At 46.3% G+C, this 25,295-nt stretch overlaps 1 protein-coding gene across 1 annotated transcript; it reads left to right on the forward strand.

Annotated features, from left to right (window-relative positions):
- The first annotated feature begins 1,940 nt into the window (after positions 1–1,940).
- On the forward strand, positions 1,941–22,649 carry LOC119381727 (uncharacterized). The gene is made up of 7 exons (XM_049412878.1): positions 1,941–2,307; positions 12,238–12,295; positions 12,381–12,469; positions 13,888–14,019; positions 17,482–19,490; positions 22,037–22,161; positions 22,458–22,649. The coding sequence occupies exons 1-7, from the start codon at positions 1,985–1,987 to the stop codon at positions 22,638–22,640; spliced, it is 2,919 nt and encodes a 972-aa protein (XP_049268835.1). The 5' UTR covers positions 1,941–1,984; the 3' UTR covers positions 22,641–22,649.
- The last annotated feature ends 2,646 nt before the right edge of the window (positions 22,650–25,295 follow it).

Genomic DNA, 25,295 nt, shown 5'->3' on the forward strand with positions numbered 1-25,295 from the left:
ACAATGCGCTCATACTTCTCTTAGATATCTATATAGCCCTGCTTCTGATAAGCGAGGTATGTACTACCATTATTTGCCTTATATTATTCTCCTCCTTTCTTACACGACCTGCGCAACGACACATGTTCATCATCTAAATCATGGTACAAGTAGGTACTAATAATTTCCCGAAAGATATTATTTCCCCGAGTAACAGTGTTTTCACTATGTCACTTGATTAGTGAAACAAATACGGGAGAGCCAATAAAGAAAGGAGGTGGGATGGCGGTAGCTCTATATCTCAGTCGACTGCCAACATTACCTGAAGGGGAACTGTCTTCGTTAAATCGAAACCCCCACTCTTGAAGCCTACTGACGTGTCCTATTTTGTTTTTGTAAGCTACGATCAGCTCCCTGTTCGAAATATGGCGCCCGGTTAAGACGTTCCTACACATGGTCTCACATATTCCTCTGCACGTCTTCATCGTCGAACACTAGCTCCTCCTATATTTCTTCCGAGAGTTTACTTTAAAATTCAAAAAGTGCACTTGTGAATCGCATTTATTTACCTCGCCGCCCAGCTAAAGGGTGCAGAGAGAGCTTTAGCTCGTAATAAACGCATGCAGACAACTCCAGGCTGCAAGCCGGTTATACAAATTTGGTTTTCGTGATTTTTTTCGTCATTTTCATATGAAGTAAACAATCACTGACACTTTTGCTTTGCACGTGCAGTCCTTCAACTTGCTAAAGTTCTTTCTTTCCACTTCTTTTCATAGAAGTCAGCATATTTTCGCTAGAAGTAAAATACTTTTTCGCCGCAACAAGGACTTAGATGAGGACATCCCAAACAGCAATGACAACATCAAAATGCTATATTATGACTTAATTTTGACCTCTAAGGAGGAAATAAGACACTAACATTGTGCAGTAGTCAATTACTACACTTTTCCCTGTTTTCTTTTCAGTGAAACTCAGAGATAAAACTTAGCGAAGCGCAGGCATGAAGGGGCATTCATTCCTAGAGTGCACAACTGGGACAGGTAACCTAGTAACCGATCTTGCATAGCGTCGGCCGCACAACTTTCTCGGAAAACAACACGCCGTGTAAGCTCTACTGGGTGGGAAAAACCGTAGCAGCGCGACGACCACTTTACGCGCGCTCCGGGGCGTCCAAGCGTCGCAGTTTCGCTCATCGCGCAGCAAAACGAAGTTCACGAGCCGCGGCCGGAACTCTGAGAGGGAGAGAGTGAAAAGAGAGAAAGAAACAGAGGAGAGAACAAAGAGGGATGAAAAGAAGAGTGGAAAGGTGCGCTACTCGCGCCACCGACTTTCATTTTTTGCGCCACACTGTTCCCTTTCTACCTTACAGACCATTTTCCTTCGCCGTTCCCTCGCCCACGACGCTCTGCGAACGGTGTAGCCGCTGTACCTCCGTTCCCTAGGAGACCACAGGACCACCGCCGTGGAACGGCGAAGCGAAGGGGTTTCCGAGCCACTGCAGCGCCTGTCAGTGTCGGAGTTCGTTCCATGGTTCGAGTCGGCGAGCGTTTGATCGCCGCGTGGTTGGTGCGGGGCCGGTAGGCGCGCTCTGTGTGGAAAGTTTCGCCAGTATGACCCTTTTCATGCGGCAGACGTGTTACGGCCCGCTACATCGCTGCTACTCGCCACCTTAAGCTCTCGCCGCTGGATGTCAACGTTTCTCTTTTGTTTTTGTTTTTCCTCGGAGCCTTGGCGGGAACCAACGCGAAGCCTGACTTTCTAACGTGTCATTAATGAAACGTGCAAGCGCTTGCGCAATACCATCAACGACGGCGAACGTGACCGCTCAAACAACGACGAGCTCCGATCATGCACCCTTGTCCACTTCTCACGTCAATGTGTTGCAAAAGCACCGTCGCACCTGCATTGAATTAGCTGAATACGCTAGTCCCAAGCCTCAGCCACGGGCGTATAGAGCGCAAAAATAGAACGGCGTGAAGACAGGTAGCAGCGGGCGCGCTGTCAGATGGCAGCCAGCGATGAGGAGAGCAACAACCACCGGATTCCGCGAGTCGCGCTGGCGGAAATGCCAGACTCGCGCTGGGTTTACATGTATCTCAACGGTGACGAACACTTCGAGCCGCTCAGGACGTTGGTGAACCAGAGGCACTACCGCAGCCTCGAGTCCCTGCTCGAGAAGCTCACAGAACGGATACGGCCCAGCTTCGGTGCCATACGAAGCATCTACACGCCGCGTTACGGACACCGGGTCTCGTCCATCGACGACTTGCGCACTAACGAGCGCTACGTGGCGGCTGGATACGAGAAGTTCCGGCAATTACCGCACGGGTAAGTGCGTTCCTCTGGGCCGTTTCTCGCTTCGAGAGTCACGACACGCGAGTTTTGATTTAGAGGTTCTGAGAACATTTCCTTTGTACGCTGTTCCTTGCGAAGAGTTCAGGAATGTGTTGGGGCAGAAGTTACGAAAGCATGTGGGTGTGCCGGATATCATCAGCGGGGGAACTTAGAACGCGGTGACGGAGCGCCAGGCTGTCCCTGCGAATGCGTTTCAGAGTGAGGGTGTCGACCACTGTGTGCGGCCTGTTGTAAAACGCACACACACGCACACACACACACACGCACGCACACACACACGCACACACATACACACACACGCAAACGCGCAAACGCACAACGTACTTGGTTGCCACGGCTGCTTTTTATACGTTGATGGTCTTTATTAGGGGGTAACAAAGAAAACAAGAGCTTGTCTCCAGCTTTCTGTGACCCATTTATATTGTTGATATATTAGATAGTAGGCAAACTTTCGGTTATCATTTTGGCCATCAATAGATCTCGTCTACGTGGTAAGGTGGGCGTTTATTGTACTACACCTAGAAACAATATACGCGGTCCATAGGCGTACGCAGAGGTGTGCCGGAGGTCGTACAAACTCCCTCCCCCCTCCACCCCCCCCCAAGAAATGTTCAGTTTGTATGTGTATATACCTATACATGCACACATACCAACAAGATACGCACATACACATACACGTATAGAGAGCTCGTACGGAGGGCATTCATACAATAGGTCTTTACTCGCATCGACAACAGTTCGTCGTGTCTGTAGGCGCCTCAGACTATAGTCTCCCAGAAACACGCCTGTTGACTACCGAAGTTAATGCCGCAAAAGAAAACTGATAGCGGACAAGTTTGTGGATTGCTGACGTCAAAACAAGGCACTTGTTGCACTGAATGACTTATTTATTTATTTATTTATTTATTTATTTATTTATTTATTTATTTATTTATTTATTTATCTATTTATTTATTTATTTATTTATTAGGGCGAAAGCCTTAGATGCCTCACCAAATGCGAAAATTGACCGTCAGCGTTCAGCGGCGTCGGGGACGAGTGATGCAAGTAAATCATCATCATGTGGTGACGTCACCATATGACGTCATCATGGCGTCACAGATCGCCAGAATTTCTGACGTCATCACATGACATCGTACCATGATCAAAGGTGGGCCGATCAGGAGGCAGTGAAAAACCACGTTAGGTGCAGAAAGCTTACGGAGGGTGGCGTGGCAGGACCGATACATCTATATTGAGAAGAAAAAGGAGATTGCTTTCGCCTTCGCGTCTTCTTAGTGAATGCATAAGGGACCTTGTGAGTATTTATTTATTTGCTTATTTATTCTTCGTGCACAAGATTGCAGGATTCCGTTTTCATTCACCCGCACGTAGCATCATCACAACCTCTGTCACAAGCCTTCATTCAGTGGCTGCTACGTTACATTAAGACATCATTCAATTTCTTTGAAGGACACATAGACAACGAACTTTTATTCTTGAATGTACGCGATTTCTGAGAGGTTTTCTGGCCCTTTACACGTATATAACGATTCTAAAAGCGCAAGGGCTTAATTATTGGCCACACGAATGCTCAATAAGGCCGTCGCTTTGTCAAGGATGCATTTGTCAGCGAGGTGAGCTAGCGCGGGCCGCCTGTTTGAGGCCCCTGCACTAGAATTTGCCGCGTCTGTAGGAGCCTCAGACTGGTCTCACAGAAAGTATGATGTATTGGTTTTGTCCAGTAGTACTCCAGCGTGAGGGGCTTTACTTTTCAAAAGTGATCGGTTTCGTCTTCAAGTTTCTAGAGCCGCCGTTGTTCTTTACGAAATAACAAAATAACACTTTTATTATTTTTTCAATAAGATATTGTTATAGACGGTACCGTTCTGTGGAAATACTTTTTTTTTGCGCATGTAATAAATAATAAACAGTGCTGTAAAAGCACCGCGCGCGCGTTGAAGACCTGCCAAGTATACAGGAGGTAAAGACAGCCACCGAGACGGAGCTGGATGGCACAATTTGTTTTGCAGGGCGGTAGGAATTTAATTATTGAATGTTCTGCAAGAAAGTCACTCATTAGTATAAGTTTAATTCAGTATAATGAACCCAGTATTTCTATTAGCATTTAAAACAATGCCCTAGTACACCTTCCTTTCCCAGCACCGCCGGGGCGTTTCGTGTACGGCTCTTAACAGTCAACGTGGCACAAGGCAAAAAATCACATTGTCTCACGGTCCGAATAGGCTTTCTTTCATCGCCCTGACGCACACAAACACAAGAAAGACTGCTGTCTCGACGCACTTCATTACAAATACATCACGACCAACTAGTAACTAGCTTATTTCATTGACGCCTTCTTTGTCTCGCTGGTTGTTTTCGACGGCCCCTTTCGTTTGCATCGATATTACTAAAGAACGCGATATTTCTTCAGGTAATTTAAAAGTAGAGCTCTCCTGTCTAACTACAAAATCAAGCTAAACGAATGCTCCTCATTGGTGATGCTGCGAAGATACGGGACAAGTGGACAGAGGCCCTGTTCTGGTATCTTGGACCACGTGCTTTTTTCTGCATCGACCAGCCTCTATCGACCCGACGTAGGAACAGCCTGAAAGCTGTCAAGGGCGACATGTATTTCTTTCTCGGGTGCACAAGGAGACCTTCCATTCGTATCTTTTTTGTTGTGTGTTCTGTCGTTTAGGTTATACCTGTCATGCGCCGGTGCGCCTTCGCACGGCGGTTGCGGCGCCAAAATCATTGACAATGGGGCCACGCCGACGCCAGGAGCCGCTTTTTCCCTAAGCCCACCTGACAAGATCGATGCAGTGCAACAGCCTTTTTTGCCCTCCTCTTTGCTTTTGCTAGAGGACTGCATCTTGTTGTGCTTTATTGGCTTACGCGTGTTTGTGTGGACGAGTTGAAGGAAGCGCATATAGAAAAGTGTTATTTGAAGGGCAGGATTTCGCCAAATGACGCATGGCCCAGAGCACTAAGTGACCGAGTAGGGCGAACGCCTGTCATATATAACGGGAATTTTTTTACATGCACTACTGTGCATGTCATGTTATTTGTTTTTTGTAAAGCTGTTTAATCTCCTCTCTATTTTTCATCTTTCAATTCCCCTTCCCCGATTAAGGTAGCCAACCGGATGTTTTTCTGGTTAGCATTCCTGCCTTCACCTTTTCTGGTTCCTTCCTGCTTAATTTTTCAAAAGCCTGCACACTGCAGGCAAACGCGGCGTATGATAACTGAGATAGATAAGCATGGAGAGGCAGGGAAGTTACCCAGGCGCACGTCCGGATTGCTGCCCTACAGTCATGGAAATGAATAACGAGGTGGAAAGAGATATATAAGAAAAGAAAGATGGAAATAATCGCGCGAACACTTGGAAGTGCATTTCAACTCTACAAGTGGTCGCATAGACCTGTCCATATTTAAGTAAACGAGTAACGTCTTAGAAGCTTTATGCGTCATCGACGCATACGGTCGTGATCCGAGAATGTGGGCTTCCGGAAACGGTCTCGAGTCCAGCCGGTTCGATGCTCCCCGGAGTGGCTGGCGCTGGATGTCATAGCGTGCCAAAACGTACAGGACACGTCCAGTGATTTCTTCGGTCCCGCAGGATTCACGCATAGGTGTGTCAGCCAGTAGGATGTGGGACAAGTAAACCTACGAACCTCCATCAAGGCGCAATAACGTTGCACTGAAGACGAAAAATTCCAGCTTTAAAGAAGGATCAAATGCATGTACACGACACTTTCGAAAGCTAGGAGGTGACCATTAAGTGCGTCTGATAGCTCGATCCAGAAGTTTTCCCGTAGCGTAAGTTCTTGATGTCAAAAGTGCGGTGAGCTGGGCTTGTTGGTTGTATATGATTAGAAAAAACAGCGCAAAACCACAGGACACACAGCGCTGTGTGCGTTCCCTTCCTGTGTGTCCTGTGGTTTTGCGCTGTTTTTTCTAATCATTCTTGATGTCGGTGTCAGAATCCTTCAGGTTTCTTCATGTGCGAACTGGGCCTCGTCATCAGCGAAGTCATTACCAGTAATACCAGTATGTCCTTTACCTACTTAAATATTATGTCATGTCCTATCACACGAGCTTGATGGTGATGAGTTTTTATCTCCTTTAAAAGTAGTTCGTGAGTCCTGTTGCGTAGGACAAACAGCAAACTCTGACGCGTTAGCCTTTGAGTTGCAGAATATGACTCATTTGCGTGGGCATCCTTGTAAGAGAATGTCCACGCATACGCAGGCTCGCAGGGCAGCAAGCCCTGCTGCCGTAGACTTTTTTTTTACATTATAATTATTTCACTGTAAATTAGCGCAGCCGAAATAACAACGACACCTGTTTAACAGGTGGACGAAAGCAACCCGTCAGGATACAGATCTGTCTTTGGTCCCAGAGTGTCTTATTTATTAATAAGAGCGTAGAACCAATCGAGCGCGTTGAAGAGTACGCGGTGATACGTGACGCGCGAGATGCACAATTACACGGAAAATGCACGCAGTAGACTGATCCTCAGGAGTATACATTCATTAACAAGCAGTAACTCTAGTATAGTAGTGCAAACTCGTCACACGTTGAATTTGTTACGACAGACAACAATGACTTCAGGCCAATCGAAAAGTGTTACAAGGAGCCATACCAGGCATTGCTATAGACAACGGGCAAAATTAACTTCCACGTTCAAGACGTGCTCTCATAGCTCTCCTGCTGTTTGTCCGCCGCTGCCACTGAGCTGGCTGCACTGCGGAGGGCGCTTGCATATATCAACGATCAGAGACCCGACTCTTGGGTGATATTCTCCGACTCACGAGCCGCACTGCAGTCCCTAAAATCACCACGTACGCAAGATCGACTAGTCCTGGACATCAGGCGCCTAGGCAATAATGCTCATGAGCTACACCACGATGTAGTACTGCAGTGGCTACCAGCGCACTGCGGCATAGAAGGGAATGTTCGTGCTGACTCGGCTGCCAGAGCTGCACATGACACGGCATCTGAGAAAATCGACATTCCTTTTTCAAGAAAAAATGCAGCGACTTTGGTATCTGCGTTCGCGCGGAATCTGCAGCGAACAATATGGTGCGATGTAAATAACCAGTACGGACCGCTGCACAGAATAGACCCGACGTGTAGCTTTTATAATATATGCCACAGGGACTAACCAGGCAAGATGAAACGTGCATTCACCGGCTGAGACTCGACGTTGCCTATACGAACTACTTCAAGCACAAGATCAGGCAGTCGGACTCACCAACGTGCACCACATGTAATACTCGGGAAGACTTAAAGCACGCACTCTGCGACTGTTCCCATTACGACACCCGAACGACAGATTCTGAAGTCAGGTACTTCATTTGCAACGCGGCTCGAGCTTGGAACTGCGGCACCTTCTCGGCCCGTGGCAAGACAGCGGCTGTGCGATGCGCAACACAAAAGCGCTGTTAGTGTTCCTGAGGAACACTGGACGTAACCAAAGTTTGTGAATGACTCTTTTGGGTATATATGTGCGTATGTGACTGTAAGTACCGTTTGTGTGAATATGTGATTCATTGTATATACCATAGTCATCATCCGACACCCGGAGTAGCAAGCTAGGCGACAAACCAGGCTAACCTCTCCGGGATTTTCATTAAAGAATATTATCTATCTATCTCACTCCATCGTAGCGACGTAGATGTATCGACAAGAAAATTCGACAGCACTGATATTTCTATGGTCACCGCTTCGTCATTCACGGTTTACGATATAGAATATAATGTATCCACCCAAAACTCCTTCTAGCTGTTCCTAGATGCGCCAGGCAAACGGTCGCAATGCTTAATATTAGAGCGAACGTTTTCTGAATCTTTACCCAATGCTTTACCATTTTTTCTCACGTGATTAATGCGAGGAGGGCATACAATACACTATCCTTGAGTATTGCGGAGGCACTTTAGCGAGACCAGTGCCGCCTTCTGAAAGAATTACTCGCCAAGTGTGATTTTTTTCCAAAACTTCATTTCTTCGGCACTCTGCGTTAGCTTCGAGTTACGCAACTGCGGCTTTTGCCGTCCATGTGACACTCAGGGTAGTGTCGCATGACCATCCCATAAAACCCCACCACAGAGCAGTGAGTTACTGCAGCGGAGCTAACCATGCAGGATATCTTTCATCACAAAACCGGGCTTCTCTTATGTTGGCGTTTTTCTCGAGCCGTTAATTACTACGATATTGGATGTTTGCATGACAACACGTGCAGGAGGATTTCATCTCCGAATGCGTCGAACACGGTATATAGTTTAGTGTCCTACGCTAGCGTGCATCACGAAAGCCGGGGTTTCAATCACACGCGAAGCACAAGGTGCCTTTATGGCTTCCGTTATTTTCCGAAGCCAATATAATAACACTGCACTGCGCTGTGAGGAAGCTCTACGACGAAGAATATATTGCGTGTACTAACCAGGAGTCCCTGCCTTTGTAGGATACGACGTGAATTAAACTATACGAACCCTGGTTCGTTATAACTTTTGTCCCGATTTGATCAACTTGCAGAAGCTATGTCACGAAAGTTAGTGAAAACTATCTTTCGTAATAGTAGGAAATAAGAGAGAGAAAGAGAAAGGGAGGGGGATTAGGGGGGCAGAGGAATAAAGGACAGTAAGAGAGAGAGAGAACAGAGGGGAACTATTTACATATGTATAGAGATAATAATAACTGGGGATTTATGTGCCAAAACCACGACATGATTATGAGCCACGCCGTAGTGGAAGGCTCAGGAAAATTTCACCATCTGGTGTTCTTTAACGTACACTGACATCGCACAGTACACGGGCCTCTAGCCTTTAGCCTTCGTCGGAGCCTCCCTCGCGGTCAGGATCGAACCCCCGACCTTCGGGACAGCAGCCAAGCACCGTATCCACCCTACCATCGAGGCGGGCTATATATGTACAGAGAAGCGAAAAAAAAACATGTCACATTACAGCTTGCTTCTGGAGTGGCCTCCCCGAGAGAGCTTGTCACCCGGCAGAGTAAAGATTTAAGTGGATACTTCCTTAATCGCATTACTGCTATATGACAGATCTCTTTTTCAGTTATGAGGCCTCCTCGGCTTTGTCCTGAGCCCATGACTGCATGATGCATGACTGTTTGCCCTCGAGAACTACTTCTAGAACTCTGCGAGGCTTTTTTCGACAAGAAGTGAACATTGAACTTGCAGTAAGGAATATCGCAAGAGCTATACGTGCTACAAGCTGTAATATGCTTACGCACACAATGTGCGTGTGTGTGTGTGTGTGTGTGTGTGTGTGTGTGTGTGTGTGTGTGTGTGTGTGTGTGTGTGTGTGTGTGTGTGTGTGTGTGTGTGTGTGTGTGTGTGTGTGTGTGTGTGTGTGTGTGTGTGTGTGTGTGTGTGTGTGTGTGTGTGTGTGTGTGTGTGTGTTGTGAAGAAAATGCAAGGAGGTTAACCTGGGCTATGGTTTGCTGCTACCCTACAGGAAGAGGGACAAAGAAAGACTGAAAGAATAGCGTAAAAATAAAGCAGGCGCGCGCAAAAGAAAACGGAGGTGTGCAAACAGGAGAATTGCAGTCTTTTATCCACGTGAACATCTTGAAAACAGCTGCGCCAAATTTAAGAAACACGGTCAAACAAACAATGAAACACAACACAGGCGTTTTATGCGCTTCTATTCTCAAGGTCATGTATACAACCAACTAGCCCGCCAATGCCACCTAACCACGTAAGGACATCAGCAACGCCTCGACCGAGTTCTAGTGCGACGTCTCATTAGGCCTGCATTCCAGCATTGTCTGCCCCGAAAGTGACCCGTAGTCGAGACATGCCAACACGGCCGGGAGCAAATACCCGTCACTCACTACCGGCAGTCGGTAAAGAATGCGATCGATACAGTTTCCTCACTGCCGCTCTGATTCCGAGCAGCACTGTCTTCTATATCGGTGCTCAAGGCAAAGTGTGCATTGTATCTTGAGTGCTCAAACTGTTTTTGTTTTGTTTTTTACACAGTAATCGCACGGTAATTGGGCAGTGGGAAGTGAGACGCAAAACGACTGTGCATTTCCCACAAATATATTCAAGAGCCTCTAAACAACCTCTGAAAATACAAAGAAAGGGCGCGCTATTCTCTCCTGCGGCATTTCCCTTCTTTTCGGCACAATTCGTAACGCCAGCAGCCTGTTCGCGTCAAGTCATGAGGAAATAAACTCTCGATTGGTCTATTATACGTGGTATATCATTTGGGAATTCTCTCCTACCCTGCTTTGCCATGCAGTCGCATGCCCGTTCTCCCATGTCTCGCATGACTATCGTGCGCGATCGACCGATTTCAGTTCGTTTTGTGCGTTTTCGACTGCGCAAGCGGAGGTGACGGCGTGTAGCCTAGAGAGAGAGAGAAATAGATGAAAAGGAAACGCAGGGAGGTTAACCTGGCGCGAGTGACCGGTTTGCTACCGTGCACAGGGGTGGGGAAAAAAGGGCAAGAAAGAGGACAGAGATAGAGAGAGAGATAATGAAAACGAAAAAAAAAAAACACGCACACATGCACACACACGCAAGACCGACACTCAGGCGTGTAGCCGAAAAGCGCGAAATCATTATAGGCTCAACGCTTAGTGTTGACACTGGCCACGTGTTTTATGAAGAAACAAGTGGCGAGGAGATAGCGTCTGTAGGAAGTGTAGTGAGGGCGAGAAATAAACCACTCTCTCATCTTAGAACTCGGAGTGGTTTAGGGGTCCTTTAAAGACTGTCTTTGTCTGCGCGATAAAATCGAACTTACATAGTAATCCAAACACGGCATTCTTGATACACTGCGCTATGCACCATTTTCTCGCTTACTATTTCGCGGTAGCGCTACAGGTCACTTGTCGATGAGCCACGTTAATTTTGGTGGCTTCTTTACAATCACAAGTATCCCAAAATTATGTCCGTATGTGATGAACAAAAACGAGTGAACACGCTGAGAAACCTGTTTTGAAAGTATTCTCGAGCAGTCAATCCCATACTGTATGCGTCACAGTTATCTGGACATTCGCCGGGCTTGCTTGAAACCAGTATAGTTCCCTGGGTAGCGATAGAGTAATGGTAAGCGAAAGACAGGAAGATTAACTATGTATACAGCCGAAGCCGTAATGGCAGGGTAAGGGGGATCTGTGTGATGAGTAGAAAGTAGTAGTAGTAGTAGTAGCAGTAGTAGTAGTAGTAGTAGTAGTAGTAGTAGTAGTAGTAGTAGTAGTAGTAGTAGTAGTAGTAGTAGTAGTAGTAGTAGTAGTAGTAGTAGTAGTAGTAGTAGTAGTAGTAGTAGTAGTAGTAGTAGTAGTAGTAAATTTTATTAGGTTAGGGAGTGAGGAAAGGGATCAAAGAGTGATGGATGACTCCCTTAGTCCGGGACTCCACTGGCCTCGGTCGCCCTCTGGTCGTGCTGGAAGAGCGATCCTCAGCATCCATAAGCCTGAGCTGGAGAGCTCCCACAGATGCACTAATAATTGTTGTCGGTGTGTGCTAGGCTCAACTGCCAACTCTGTCGGCATTCTGTCACACGTCCACGAAATATGGAAGAAGACTGGTCTACTGCGGCACCACGGATATCTAACCTACTAGTGTACATGTAGTTTCAAAAGATGCGGATAACCATCAAAAATCTTAAAGCAAGTGAGCACATACGCGGCACCTCTCACAACCAGTGCGTTGCATCAGGAGTGTCGCCACAGGCTGCAGTGAATCAAGCATTGAGTTAAGACTTGCACACGTTATTACAAGGTTATTGATGGTAAGGAAACACGAATATTTTAGAGAACGCAAGCGTCGTAAAATACAAATCTAATAATAGTGATTACTTTGTTGTATGCTAAACTGCTGTATACAGCGCCCTCCACGTCGCACATACGACGACGTTTGAATGAACTGCATGTTTTTATTTACAGCTACCCAGACGTTGACCAGCTCGGAAGATTACATCAAGCGCGAAAGCGAAACGCCAAGGTAAAGTACTTATATGCAGATCTATTATATTACTGCTCTGTTTCCACGACCTCTTGATCATATGCAATTTCACACTATCTTGCAGGCTCAAAACATGCCACAGAACACAAAGAAGAGCACAGGTCTTCCTACATTAAATAAGCTCAACCGGTTCGAGGCGCCAATTACTGTATAGTGAGTACTTTTACTAGATTACAATTGCATACTGATCTGGCAATTGTTGCCCAACTTTTTTCTGTTAACACACGCTTATATAATACCAATAAAAAACAAGAGAACTATTTGTAATCAAAGCGGCAATTCACTTTTGGTAAACAATTTCAAAGCGTTGATTTTATTTTTTGCTTGCCATGACGCAATATTGCTTTTGTGTAGACCTTATCCCTCAATGCATGCTTTGGCATTAAAAGGAAATAACTCCCGCATGCGTTATCTGCACATAGTGATTATGCTTAGGGTTGCCTTCTGCGGGCGTTTCTTTGTGCAAAACCAATCATTTTTATTTACTCTATTTGTTCACTGACGATTGCCAACTCTTTTCAACAGTAATCTTCAGCAGCGAATATCATTGCCTGACGTCGTAAGCTTTGAAGCAATGATTGAGCAAAAAAAAAAAAAAAAACATGGCCGCCGTTCTTAAGCATCCTTATTCTTACGGTGATACTATATTACTGCTCATAAAATCAGAAAAGCAAAAAGATAGAGTTGATTGGTTCGGGTCATCTCTAGTGCCGGTATGCGTTTCGATATCATGAGATCTGCAGCGACGTCTCCACTGCAATAGCTTGGTTATAACGGGTCTTCATGGTGATCGCCTGTAATGCCTCTGGTGCTCCGCCACGGTGGTCTAGTAGTTATGGCGCTCGACTGCTGACCCGGAGGTCGCGGTATCGAATCCCGGTCGCGGCGGCTGCATTTTCGATGGAGGCGAAAATGTTTGAGGCCCGTGTACTTAGATTTAGGTGCACGTTAAAGAACCCCGGGTGGTCGAAACTTCCGGAGCCCTCCACTACGGCGTCTCTCATAATCATATCGTGGTTTTCGGACGTTAAACCCCAGATATTATTATTATGTCATGCCTCTGGTAAATAACATGTATAATATCTGGCGGTGTACGTGCCAAATCAACGTGATTATGAGGCACGCCGTAGTAGACGGCTCCGGAAATTTCGACCATCTCGAGTTCTTTAGCGTGCACTGACATCGCACAGTACACCACAGGCCTCTAGCATTTCGCCTCCACCGAACTGCGACCGAAGCGGCCGAGATCGAACCCGCGACTTTAGGGTTAGCAGCCGAGCAGCGCAACCGCTGTACCACCGCGGAAGAACATGCCTCTGGTGAAAACAAATAGCACGGGGAAACCATGTGTTACGCTAGTCACAACGCGTAACCTTTGTGCATGAGCCATCATCAGTATCTGTTCACTGAGCTTCTGCATGTCGTTTTTTTCTCGGTTATCGTTATTGCTCTTTTTTAGGGGCACAGCTGCAATTTCATCGCTGAGACGTTGTTGTGGCCGCATGGAAATTTATGAGCAGACATTTCATGTGGGTCCGTAATCTCCAATTTCTGTTTTTTATTTTTTTCAGCATTCACAAAAACGATTCGCAGCGAGAAGCTCCAATACGCTGCGTTCTCGTGGGCAGGGATCGTATCAGTATGATACGAGTCCTGCAAGTGGTCGGGCAGCGTATGAAACTCGAAGCGAGCTACGTTAGAAAGTAAGCCCGAATTCATGCATTTCTGCGACAGTTTCAACGCTCTTTTTCATTAATCCACCGGCCTTCTAAGGCCGAATATGCGAAGCTCGTCCTTCTTTCAAGCTGTTAAGTTGCTATTGGTCAACCCCCTTCGCCTTAATACGTCCGCAGCCACGATTAAGTGGCATGTGCAGTTGCGAACAGTTTTTGCGCAAGAACTGTATTATAAATACGGGCTCTGGGCACGTACTCGCTAAAATCTCTAATGCTGGAATTCTTCATAAGTATGAGTAACGGCAAGTCTTGATGCCTGACATAGTATTAGCGAATGCGCCTGGCCAATGGCAAAAAACACGAGCGAAACGCTTTGCAGACTCGGCCTTTGATCCTTGCAGTTAAAGCTTTTGCGAAACCACGTGACACGGTGAAAGTGTGAAATTATCTTACATTAAATGCTTGTACGCTTAATCGCCATTGCACGTTCACCTCTTGAAAATGCAACGCCGTTAAAGGTACGACGAAGCAAGACAGGGTCGCAGACAGCCGTTCGCGTTTGCTAATTGGTTTGTGTTTGTGCGAAAGTTCTGGCAGTTCTAGCAGTGAACTTTCGTCGCAGTCGTGTGGTGTCGCATGGCGTCACTTTGTTAATTACAAGTTTGAAACTTTTTATTCTTACGGCTAAATGGATTAAATGCATATTGATAATAAGCACGACCTTGCACGCCAGCCATCAGGACATGGTGAAATTAATACGATAGCAAAAAGATTCAGTCAAAACAAACCCAGGTTGTTGTCTGTGTAATTTACGAGAGCATTGTTGGTCTGAGATTGAATGATGACAATGTTGTTTTTAAAGCATCTGATGACCTACATTGGCAAGCATAAGCCAACAACGCTAGCTGGAATTTGCCAATTGTAAAACAACATATGCAATAATTTAGCCATTTTAGCTAACACTGCGTCGCATTATAGCCATTATTAGGCATCGTTTAACCTACTTCAGCTACGCTAGCTGACATTAGATATTATTTAGTTAGCATTACGCAGCATAAGCCAGCATCAGCCGGCATCAGATTTCATTAGCCAGCAGTACTAAGCAATGCTGCTATTATGCGGGTGACTACGGTACGGTGCTGGTGCTACGCGAGTAAACACGGTAAGCCAGGCCACCATTCCCAAATCCCGTGGAGGGTGCAAAGATATGTCGCATATAATGACACTTCTCTGAGTATGTACTTAAAATAAGTTTCTCATCCTGTATTGGACATCATGCTGTCGTAATTGCATAAATCACACGCTCACATAATATAGGATGAGCGTGCAGAAACGCGAAAGATACCGCAAATTGTTCACGTTCAACTACGTTCCAAACTGCGTGCTCGCATTTCTTCCCAGCGTGTGTGATGGTGTCACTCCGTTTCTCGTTGCGATTGGCTGTTTTGTTTGAGACAGACAGCGACAATGAAATAATAGAATATATAATGGTGGCTTTATCTCATGAGAGTACTTATCCGTGTTAGAGAGATTCGTAAATGCGTAGTTTGGAAATGTTACATTTAGCGAGTTTTCTGCGAAACGTTCTACAAGTGTTTGTAATACGCATATGATGTGTACAACAAGCCTAACATTATATAATCGGAAGCGAATTTCCCGCTAGGTCTCTCGGTATGAGATATTGCGTTTCTCTATAACAGTGCTTCCTTCTTAGAAATCAAACCAAAAATTATGTTGAACTCCAAGTTTTCTGTTTATTCGCAGTCTTCCAGCATAATTTAGGTACTCAATAAAAATAAAACTTTGCTTCCTTTAACGTCAACATAGCTACTTGTTATTTTATTTGTTAATATCGCTTTGTGAAACATCACAATAACACACACAAAAATAGAAGACATCTCTGTAAGTTCCACTCTCATCAGTAGACGACGCACGCACACAAACGACTCTCGGCTTCGACCTAACGTTGTGACCGACATCTCCCAATACAATAGCATAGCCTTGTCCGGCTCCACGTAGTGATTATCTATTGATACGTTCTGATGAACAACGACTGGTTCTGTTTTACTGGCACAGTTTGTACGCTGATAAACAAGAGTTGCTAAACTAAGCACCAATTTCATTCCTCACTGCACAAGCGTTTACCTGTATGCAGACGACAGTGCTAGTGGACGGAACCGGTGGTGTCGCTAAGTTCCACTTTGTTTATTTCCTGACATGCATCCCATCTCAGTCGGGGATTGATGGTCGACAGGTAATAATGAATGTGAACCTTCAGCATCATTTGCGATCTAAGAGCGCATCAAACTGAGCGTTAAACACGCACGTGGTTTGTGAATTATAAAAACGTGATATTCCTCGCAAATAAACTTTTTTTCTTTATAAATACGGCTTACGAATAACGCAAAGAAACTGTTCAAAGACTGAATACTTCCCGCACTTGTGCCGCGCTGATTTGCAGAGGCTATTACGTTTATAAAACACCTGGCGAGTCACTGGAATTAATGATATCAAGCGTTTAAATTAAACTATGAATGCAGCAACAAACTTTCATGTATGACATTTCCATCATTCAAAGGTTCAGTTTGATGCGCTGTGTAGATCAATTCGCGTAGAGTAGGCCGCAAACGAAACCATGGAATAAATTCAAGGCACTTTTACGTTTCGTGCACTGTATGAAATTTATTTTATCATCCTCAGCCGTAAGCTCAACCCATAGCTGAATCCACATTTGCCACATTTATTTTACTAAATGTTACCATCCTCAGCCGTAAGCTCAACCCATAGCTGAATCCACATTTGCCACATTTATTTTACTAAATGTTACCATCCTCAGCCGTAAGCTCAACCCATAGCTGAATCCACATTTGCCACATTTATTTTACTAAATGTAAAGCACGTGTCCAGTGGACTGCATCGAAATTAAAAGACTGACATCATTAACATCACGTCCACTACATAATGTGAAGGGCAACGTCATTCGGCTTGAGAAGTCTTTTCTTTTTTTTCTGGAGCAGCTTTGTGCAGTCCCTGTTTCCACATCGCTTCACGCTTCTTCACTTTCAAAAAGCGCGCATTCATGGCCCATGTAACAAACGCTTCTTTATTACAATTTACAGATTATGCTTCCCAGAAGGCAATCCCGTGCTTGACGTGGAAGACTTAAAGCACGGCGGACATTACGTGGCGTTGCTACCTCACGAGTGCTTCAAGAAGACTTCTTCCAAGATACCAAATAATTACATGTATGACCAGAACACGCTTACAGTTCTCTTGAAGGAATTTGTCGAATATGAGACTTATGCCGGTGATGTAACAAATAATTTGACATTATTTGTGGTATATTATATTTGACGAATTCGGAAAGGCGAGCCTTGTTTACGAATTCCAGACTAATCATAATTAACGCTACAGTACGCACGATTTTCTTTATTCAGTGTTCCCATGCTTAGTGTTGTTCATTGATGTTCTCTTTCTTTTCGATTCCAGGCGAACGTACGAAACGTTAGCTCAAAACTCCCCGGGAAATCCATCTCAAAGCGCCATTGCTGAAGCGGAGGACGAAAATGAAGATTCGGCCGCAGATGCTAGAGGCCACAGCCAAGAAACGGCGATAGCGATGAAGGAGGCATCCACATCGACCACCGAAGACAAGGAAACGGCCACTACAATGTCCCTTTACAATAACCAGGAGATGGAAGACAGCGCTATTCAAACGGGCAGCCTGGAGGAAGTGCGGACGGAAGAGGACAATCGGGACGCACCTCCTCAAGACTCTCTAGGCGAAAGCACGGTCCATCACACAGCCCTAGATGAGTCAGCTGCCGAACCGACCAACGAAAAGAGCGACAGCAACGAAACCTTAAATCACAGTTCTCAATCTCCAGAGCCCGTTGTGTCACCTCCGGAGAACCCAGGGCCTGACGGTTCTACACAGCCACCCGTGGAAGACGTGTCAGCGAGTGTAGTGGCCGACACGGCATCTCCTGCGACCAACGAAGTGGTTTACGACGACCCGTCCGAAATAGCGTACGCCACACCGCTGCAAGATGCCAAACGGTTGCAAGACTTAGAACAGCATCTGCACAGGATGTCTGGGAATAGCAATCACAAGTTAAAAACGAGTCCCGATAGGGCAAGTAAGCCTGAGGAGAGCGACAACATCAGCTTGGCGTCGTTGAACAGTTTTTACGAGCACGAACAGCAGTTACAAAGGGCCGAGACTGAAGCCTCGAAGAACACGGACAGGAGAAGCGGGTCCCGCCATAGCGCCAAACTCGAATATAGCGAAACACCAAAGCAACACTCCAGTGTCACCGATAGTTCCGCTAATAGAGAAACGCCGGCAACCTATGCAATAGAAAAGAACGAAGAATTTAATGCGGAGACGATTGCGGCCACCGAGTCTTCAGGTGCTCAGCCGCAACCTACAGCGTCAACGGAAGAACAGCTCGGCAGTGTGCAAGGTAGCGCCAGCGTAGAGAGACCGCGCCCTGCGGCTCGACGAAAGTCATCAGGGTCGATCAACGTAGCAGCGGTCTCCGTGCTCGGAAGCGAGCCGCACGCGACGCCAAACGGCAGCCCCATGACGCAACGGAGCGTTCGCGTGAGCGAAAGCCGAGCCTCTGTAAACAGCACGTCATCTGTGACGCGCAGGGACTCCTTGAACGAAGGCGTCAGTCGCAGAGAGCGGCGGTCCTCACTTCACAGCTTCACCTCGCTGGGCCTGAGTCCAGCCGAGACCAACGGTCGTGTCGCCGGTCTCTCCAAGCAATCTTCAGTAGACGAGGTACCGAGAAGTAATAAAAGTTCCGAAAAGCGACCTTCTAAGACGAGTCGCACGTCGTCGCAAGATCGTACACAAGGCACGGTAGCCGAGAAGTCGGCATTAAAGAACCCTTCCGGCAGCATTTCACATGTGTCAAGAAAAGCGAACAACGACAGCAAAGCATCAACTCACGCAAAGGTTTCCAAAAGCGGCACGGAAAAGAAGCCTTCGGCAACCAAAAGCAAACGGCCTGCTGAGGAAGAGAGCAATAACAAGGCTTGGTCTCGGTCCTCATCTGTAGAGTCCCTCAAGTCCAACAAGGACAGCGGGTACTCTCCTGCCTCTGAAAGGTCCAAGGACAGCACCGAAGCACCCCAGAGACAAAGGGATGTCAAGGACGCGAGTAAGACACCAGGAAGCTCTTCCAAACGCAGTGAGAATAAGCTGAGTTCACTGTACTACGCAACTTCGCCACCTCATTCTCCCATAAGAACGTACGCATACCTCCTGCAGGAGAAAAACCCGGCACCAAGCTACGACTACCGCGCACCAGAAAACGGACCAACGAATCAGGCGGTTTACAATGCCGCACCTTTGAGGTACTCGTCCGCTACTAAAAACCAATGGAAGCCAGACACGTACCCTATCCTCGAAGAGGAGGATGTCTTCTATGCCAAGTCCTCCCGAGGAAAGAACATGGATGCCTACAGGGAGATCAATTTGGATGAAGGTACGTTTCCGTTTGAAACTTGCACTATTTGAAGTTCGAAAAAAAGTTCATTTCTGGTACTTGGAAGCGCAAAACACACAAGATACATAAGAATAGATATACACGACGAGAGCTCGTCTTGTCTAGTTCTTCTTGAGTATTTTGCGTGTTTTGCGCCTCCGAGTACCATCATGGATCAGTACAAACTCGCCCAACTTTCTGTTCTAAACCTAGGTTCATTTCTATTGAGCGTGGAAGCGAGCCACATCCTTTCGCAAAATAGAATGTAAAGAGTGCAACGGATAACAGAGCACATGTATTTCGCCGCAGAGTCAAAGCATCAGCAGAAATAAGACGCACCCATTCGGCCAAGGAAAATAACATCATTTCTACAAGTAACCACTTACCATTTTCACGCCACTTTCTGCAAGTTAACATTCATATTATTAGGCTGCACTACAGCTGCGGTCATTCCGCATTACGAAAATATCGTGTCCACCTCTTGAATATCTCTCCCCGCTACTCTTCGGATAAATGCAGGCTGGTATTTCGTCACAGTATTCAATTGTGATTTTATTCCAATCTTCCACGTCGAAGTTATCTCATTGCCGACACATTCATGGGCGGGTGTCCGGAACTTTTCTTGATCTTACAGAAGGTCCCTTTGACTTGAAGACTAATAGCATTGCCTGCATGCTGTGATCCATTTTCTTTATCTCACCGGATGACGGGAATCGATGAGCACTCATTAGAAGAGGTTTTAGTTGGTGCGAGTTCCGGAACAAAGACGGAACACCCGTCGATCAGGGTTGCGCCACGGCCTCTGATTGGTCCGTTACCGCTTGCTTATCCTGCGGTGGCTCCCTGACACTCGCGGTGGCTTGCAACGGGGCATTAACTAAAACGGACAGTCAGCAGCTTGATGTCGTACACACTGGAAAGCGTCTCGACAAATTATACACGGGATTACGGAAATTATTGCCACGCGCGCTTCTTTTGTTATATTTACGTAACTGTAGTCCGTTGTACACGTAGCCGCTGCCTAGCGCAAGCCGCGCCCTAATGTCTGGGAACCTTCCAGATTATTTTGGAATCTTCTGATAAGCTTGAGCGTGCCAACACGGGCTGTTGAGCTTATTCTGGAACTCACGCGGCCACCAGCGATAAGGCTCGAATATTCGATGCCGCATGTGTAAATGCCGCGCTTACCGCAGATCAGATTATCGACGCCCGACGCTCTATTCGCCGCTGTCAGTGTAAGCGTGTATCACTTGTCATTTGACTTCTCGTTTACCGGGCACAGGTTCGCCCAAATAAAACGTTTAGTCTTGAACAAGCCGACTGCTGCCTTCGTCCACGTGACGACCCTGTGACATTATCATACAGGATTAAAACCATGCTCGCTGGCAGCTACGAGAAGTCAGTTCCAGAGTGATCATTGAGAAGCCATGTTCTATCCCATTCGAAAGAGGGCATCCTCCGGCTATTCCTAAGAAGGTTCAGTTATGGTTTTGGGACGTTAAACCCCAGATATTATCATTATAATAAGAAGAAGGTTCAGTTATGTTCGGTGTATTGCCACGCCCGCTTCCTGTTTCATTTTGATGTATTCGGGTTTGACCAGCAAGGACGGCTATCAACGCTCGACGCTGACCGCGCCGCAGTGTTCGAGAAGCTTCGCGATTGTGGTAGATCGCTTTGTTAAGATTGCGCGCAGGACGCGATTAGTCTAGATTATTCCAGAGCTTGCGCGACCACCAGTGATAAGACTGGAAAGTTCGATGCGTGATGTATAAAAGACGGCGCGTCCCAGCCATGAGCAGTTTTATCGACGGCCGACACTCTGTTCGCCGCTATCAGTGTACTGTGTGTATTGCTGTAGTTTGACTTTCCTTTTCCCGGCTGCAAGTTCGGCCAAATAAAGAGTTTCATCTTGGACACGCCGCCTGCTGCCTTCGTCGAAGTCACGACACCGTGACAATATTAACGCGCTGCATAGAACGCATACATCACTCTGACGTGGTGAGCTTCGTAATTTGTTGTGTTTTACTTGACAACACCATGATATGATTATCAGGCACGCCGTAGCGGAGGGCTCCGGAAATTTAGATCACCTGGTGTTCTTTAATGTGCCCTGAGATCGCACAGTACACGGGCCTCCAACATTTCGCCTCCATCGAAATGCGACCGCCGCGGCCGGGATCGAACCCGCGACGTCACGTGGTAGACAAGTGACCTTGGCGCCGCCCGAAAACTTTTGGGCCAATTGGGCGAATAATCGGAAATGACTTATTCATTTATTCACGCAAACGTGCACATAAGCAGTCGGTACATGTCCATTGACGGGGCGTTTTCGCGGTTCACATTACATCGTATGACAGACAAGCGCAGTGGGCCTGGCCCGAAAGATTTTGACCAATCGCGAAGGGAAATGGCGAACTTGGAGTAGGAAAGAACGGAATAGATTTATGCTATGCCCGCTGTATTGTAGTGCACGTGTTCTTGAATGCCAGAATTGAGTACATTGCAAAGTGTACTGCATGATGTCTCGTTTGTTCTCTTCCCAGACAGCGGAGGTGTTTTCCGAGCGAGGCAGTTCCTTTCCGACGCTGGAGGCGCTGTTGAGATACAAGAGAGCATGGACACAAAAATTGACGTTCCCATCGACGATATGGAGGCTCTCGAGGTTGAGGTAAGGAAGGGAGGTCAACCAGACACATGTCCGGTTGGCTGCCCTAGGCTTGGGAAAGGTAGTAAAAGATGAGAGAGAAAGAGGAGGGAAGGAAACGATCAATAAATGCTCTGATGCGTATGTGGCGGCGTCACTGTACTGATAGAGGTAAGGATTGCTGTAGCAAGATGAAGCTATCGCATATTTTCGTACATAAATTTAAGTACACTGGCATGGTTATGACATTAGTACAGCCATATTTTTTTAGCCACTTTAGTTGCTCCAACACTTCCCACTATTTCTTGACCGACAAACAGGAGGAGTATCTTCCCCCCGAGCACATCCGCATCGACCGGACCGCGTCCGGAGGACCAGGTCATCGCATCGTCACCTTTCTGCCAAGCGCCGGGAGTGGGCGAGGCGGCTGTGCGACGTCTTCAGACAAGAGGACAATGACGAGGCACATCAGCAGGGACGATGTGCAGCGCATGGTCATCTGACACAACGAGGTTCGAAATTGAACAAATCACTCGCTGAAGACGTATATGGCAATCATAGGCGTGCGCAGGGTTCCCCATCAGGGGGTGCAAAAGTTCATCGCAGCGCCCCCCCCCCGCCCTACTAAGTCAATGTATGGGGCAGATTTTGCGCCCCCCCCCTTGTGCGCACGCCTATGGCTGCAACTATTAATAGTTGCAGCCATGGGCGTGCGCACAAGGGGGGGGGGCGCAAAATCTGCCCCATAACTATTAATAGTTGCAGCCATGGATTTCCATAGGTTAGTTGGTTCGTAGTCTTAAATAATGGATAGCGCAATATTCGACACGGGACAAAGAAGGAACACTGAAGCACAGGACAAGCGCTTTTTTTTTCTCAGCATGCGCAGCCGCACTGCCCGTGATGTCACACAGCAATCAAGATGAGAAGAACATGACAAATACAGATCATAACTCTCTTTCTAAGAACTGTTTTTCTTTGCTGCATAGCACAACAGACGTGTCACTGATACAGTTGCTCTCTTTCTTTCTGATGTGAAACGCTTCCACGGGTTCTCTGGCAAGCGCATTACCACTTCTGCCCTGAATTCAAATACTAGTCAGCACTGGTTCACAGGCACAGGTGCTCCAATGCATAAGTGAAAAGGACTAGTTATTAACAGATTGCTCGTGTTCTCGAGCAATAGCCCTTGTCCCGTGCTTCAGTGTTCTTCCTTTCTTTGTCCCCTGTCGAATCTGTGCTATCCTGTATTTAAGAACAGAAGTCTCACAATGTCGGGTTGCACACTACGTATATCCATGTATGCAGTAAATGTTCAATAGGTGGTTGTCGGGGAAGGAATAGTTTATACGGTAATAAGAGGAGGTAACCAGTGAAGATACTTGGAGGTTACAAAGCATTAGTGAGTGCGAGTGAGTCCGCTTGAGGAAAATTTTGGTGAATCTGAGACCGAGTGAGCCCTAAGCGCAAAATGTACTTCTTTAGCAAGTCTGAGTGGATTCCACACTTTTTTGCCGACCTATTGTTCTATGAACACCACTTCAGCATTACTATCTGCCTTCTGTCGGCTCACGTTTATACTCCCATCGACTCGCACATACTTCGAAGCCCTTGAGTTCATATGCCAGCTCAATATTTATTGTTCAAAGGCGAGAGGTGAGGAGGCAGGGGGTTGCCGTGACCTGCCCCCGTAAACCCTTTCACAGGAAGTTCTTGATAAAAATATTTTGTGTGAGTCATCTCTTTCAATAAAAATGTCCTTACTGGATCGCAACGACTGATAACTCATATTTGATGGTACGAGATCAAAAGGCACCAAGTAGAGCACCAATTATGCGAGATATTGGTGTTAAAGAGCATTTGCACCATGGTCGAAAAAGCCAATTATACGCTAACGGACTCTTGAGTCGGCTCATTCACACTCACCTAGACTCAGATATAGCCGTGAGTCCGAGTCTGAATGAGACCGGGTGAGTAATATTTTGGTGAGTTTCAGTCTGAATGAGTCTGGCTGCAAAAAATTTCAGCGAGTCTGTTTTCGAGCGAGTCCGGTTGAGGAGAATTTTCATGACTCTGAATTCAACTGAGCTCTAAGGGAAAAATATATTTCTTGAGTGAGTTTGAGTGAGCTTCACATTTTTTGCCGACCTATGCGCTATACTAACAATTAACACAATGTTTTAACATCATATATTTGGACTTTAGGCAATGAAGCCACCACTACAATACATACATAGCATTCTAATTACATATGAGTGTTCATTTCAGTGGAAGGACGCAGTTAAATCTCAACTACTTCTAAAGCAAAAAATGAATTTTTTCATGCGAGTTCCTGAAACCCGAATGGTATAAATCTAAGGTGCATAAAATAAAACAGTCATCACTTAAGGCTGAATTAGAAATTGCTTCAATGAAATCTGAATCATTCAGCTCACTATGATGCAGGCTAAGCAAGGCCCGACCCAGCCAGTCCGCCCACACTGCAAGCGGCAAAAACAGGTCCCGCCAAACTCCTTATGACACCATGTTCATCGAAACGAGTTTCAAGCAGGCTCGTTGAAGTCTGTGGTTCATGGGAATAGACACTAGATGCTCGTGTTGGCAGAATCACCATGCAACTTACTGAAACTAATTAAATCATATGGGCTATGAATTTTAGATAACGAAAGGAATTGTGCAGCCATGTATACACGTGGAGTTGTCGATTGTGCTGCTCAGGCTTAACAAAACATGGACTCCCCGAGACATGCATACTCAGACTTGATAAACTCGCAACTCAACCAAACTCTGAATCACCAGCTCATGGTAAAGTTTTTTACAATGGTGTTACGATCTGAACTGTGCCAGAGAAACACACGTATTCCATACATGCGAGAAGTCTGATCTGAGTCAACCTGTGTACAAACCCTAGATATCTTTCATGAAAACAATGTTATTTATCTGATATCATTTGGCCCCTAATGCTATGAAACAGAATTTATTGCATGAAAGTCCTTTGCTCGCAATTCCTCACCGAGGCCTCCTCGCTAGAACAGACATAATTCATGGGTTATGGATAACCTCAGCACACAGTAGAATCAGCCTTGAATGTGGTCCTGTACCTTCGGGAACAGGTTCTTTTGCATTTCAAACTCACCAAAGTTAACTCATATACCCAC

Source organism: Rhipicephalus sanguineus, chromosome 2 (genome assembly GCF_013339695.2).
Source record: "Rhipicephalus sanguineus isolate Rsan-2018 chromosome 2, BIME_Rsan_1.4, whole genome shotgun sequence".
Taxonomy (NCBI): domain Eukaryota; kingdom Metazoa; phylum Arthropoda; class Arachnida; order Ixodida; family Ixodidae; genus Rhipicephalus; species Rhipicephalus sanguineus.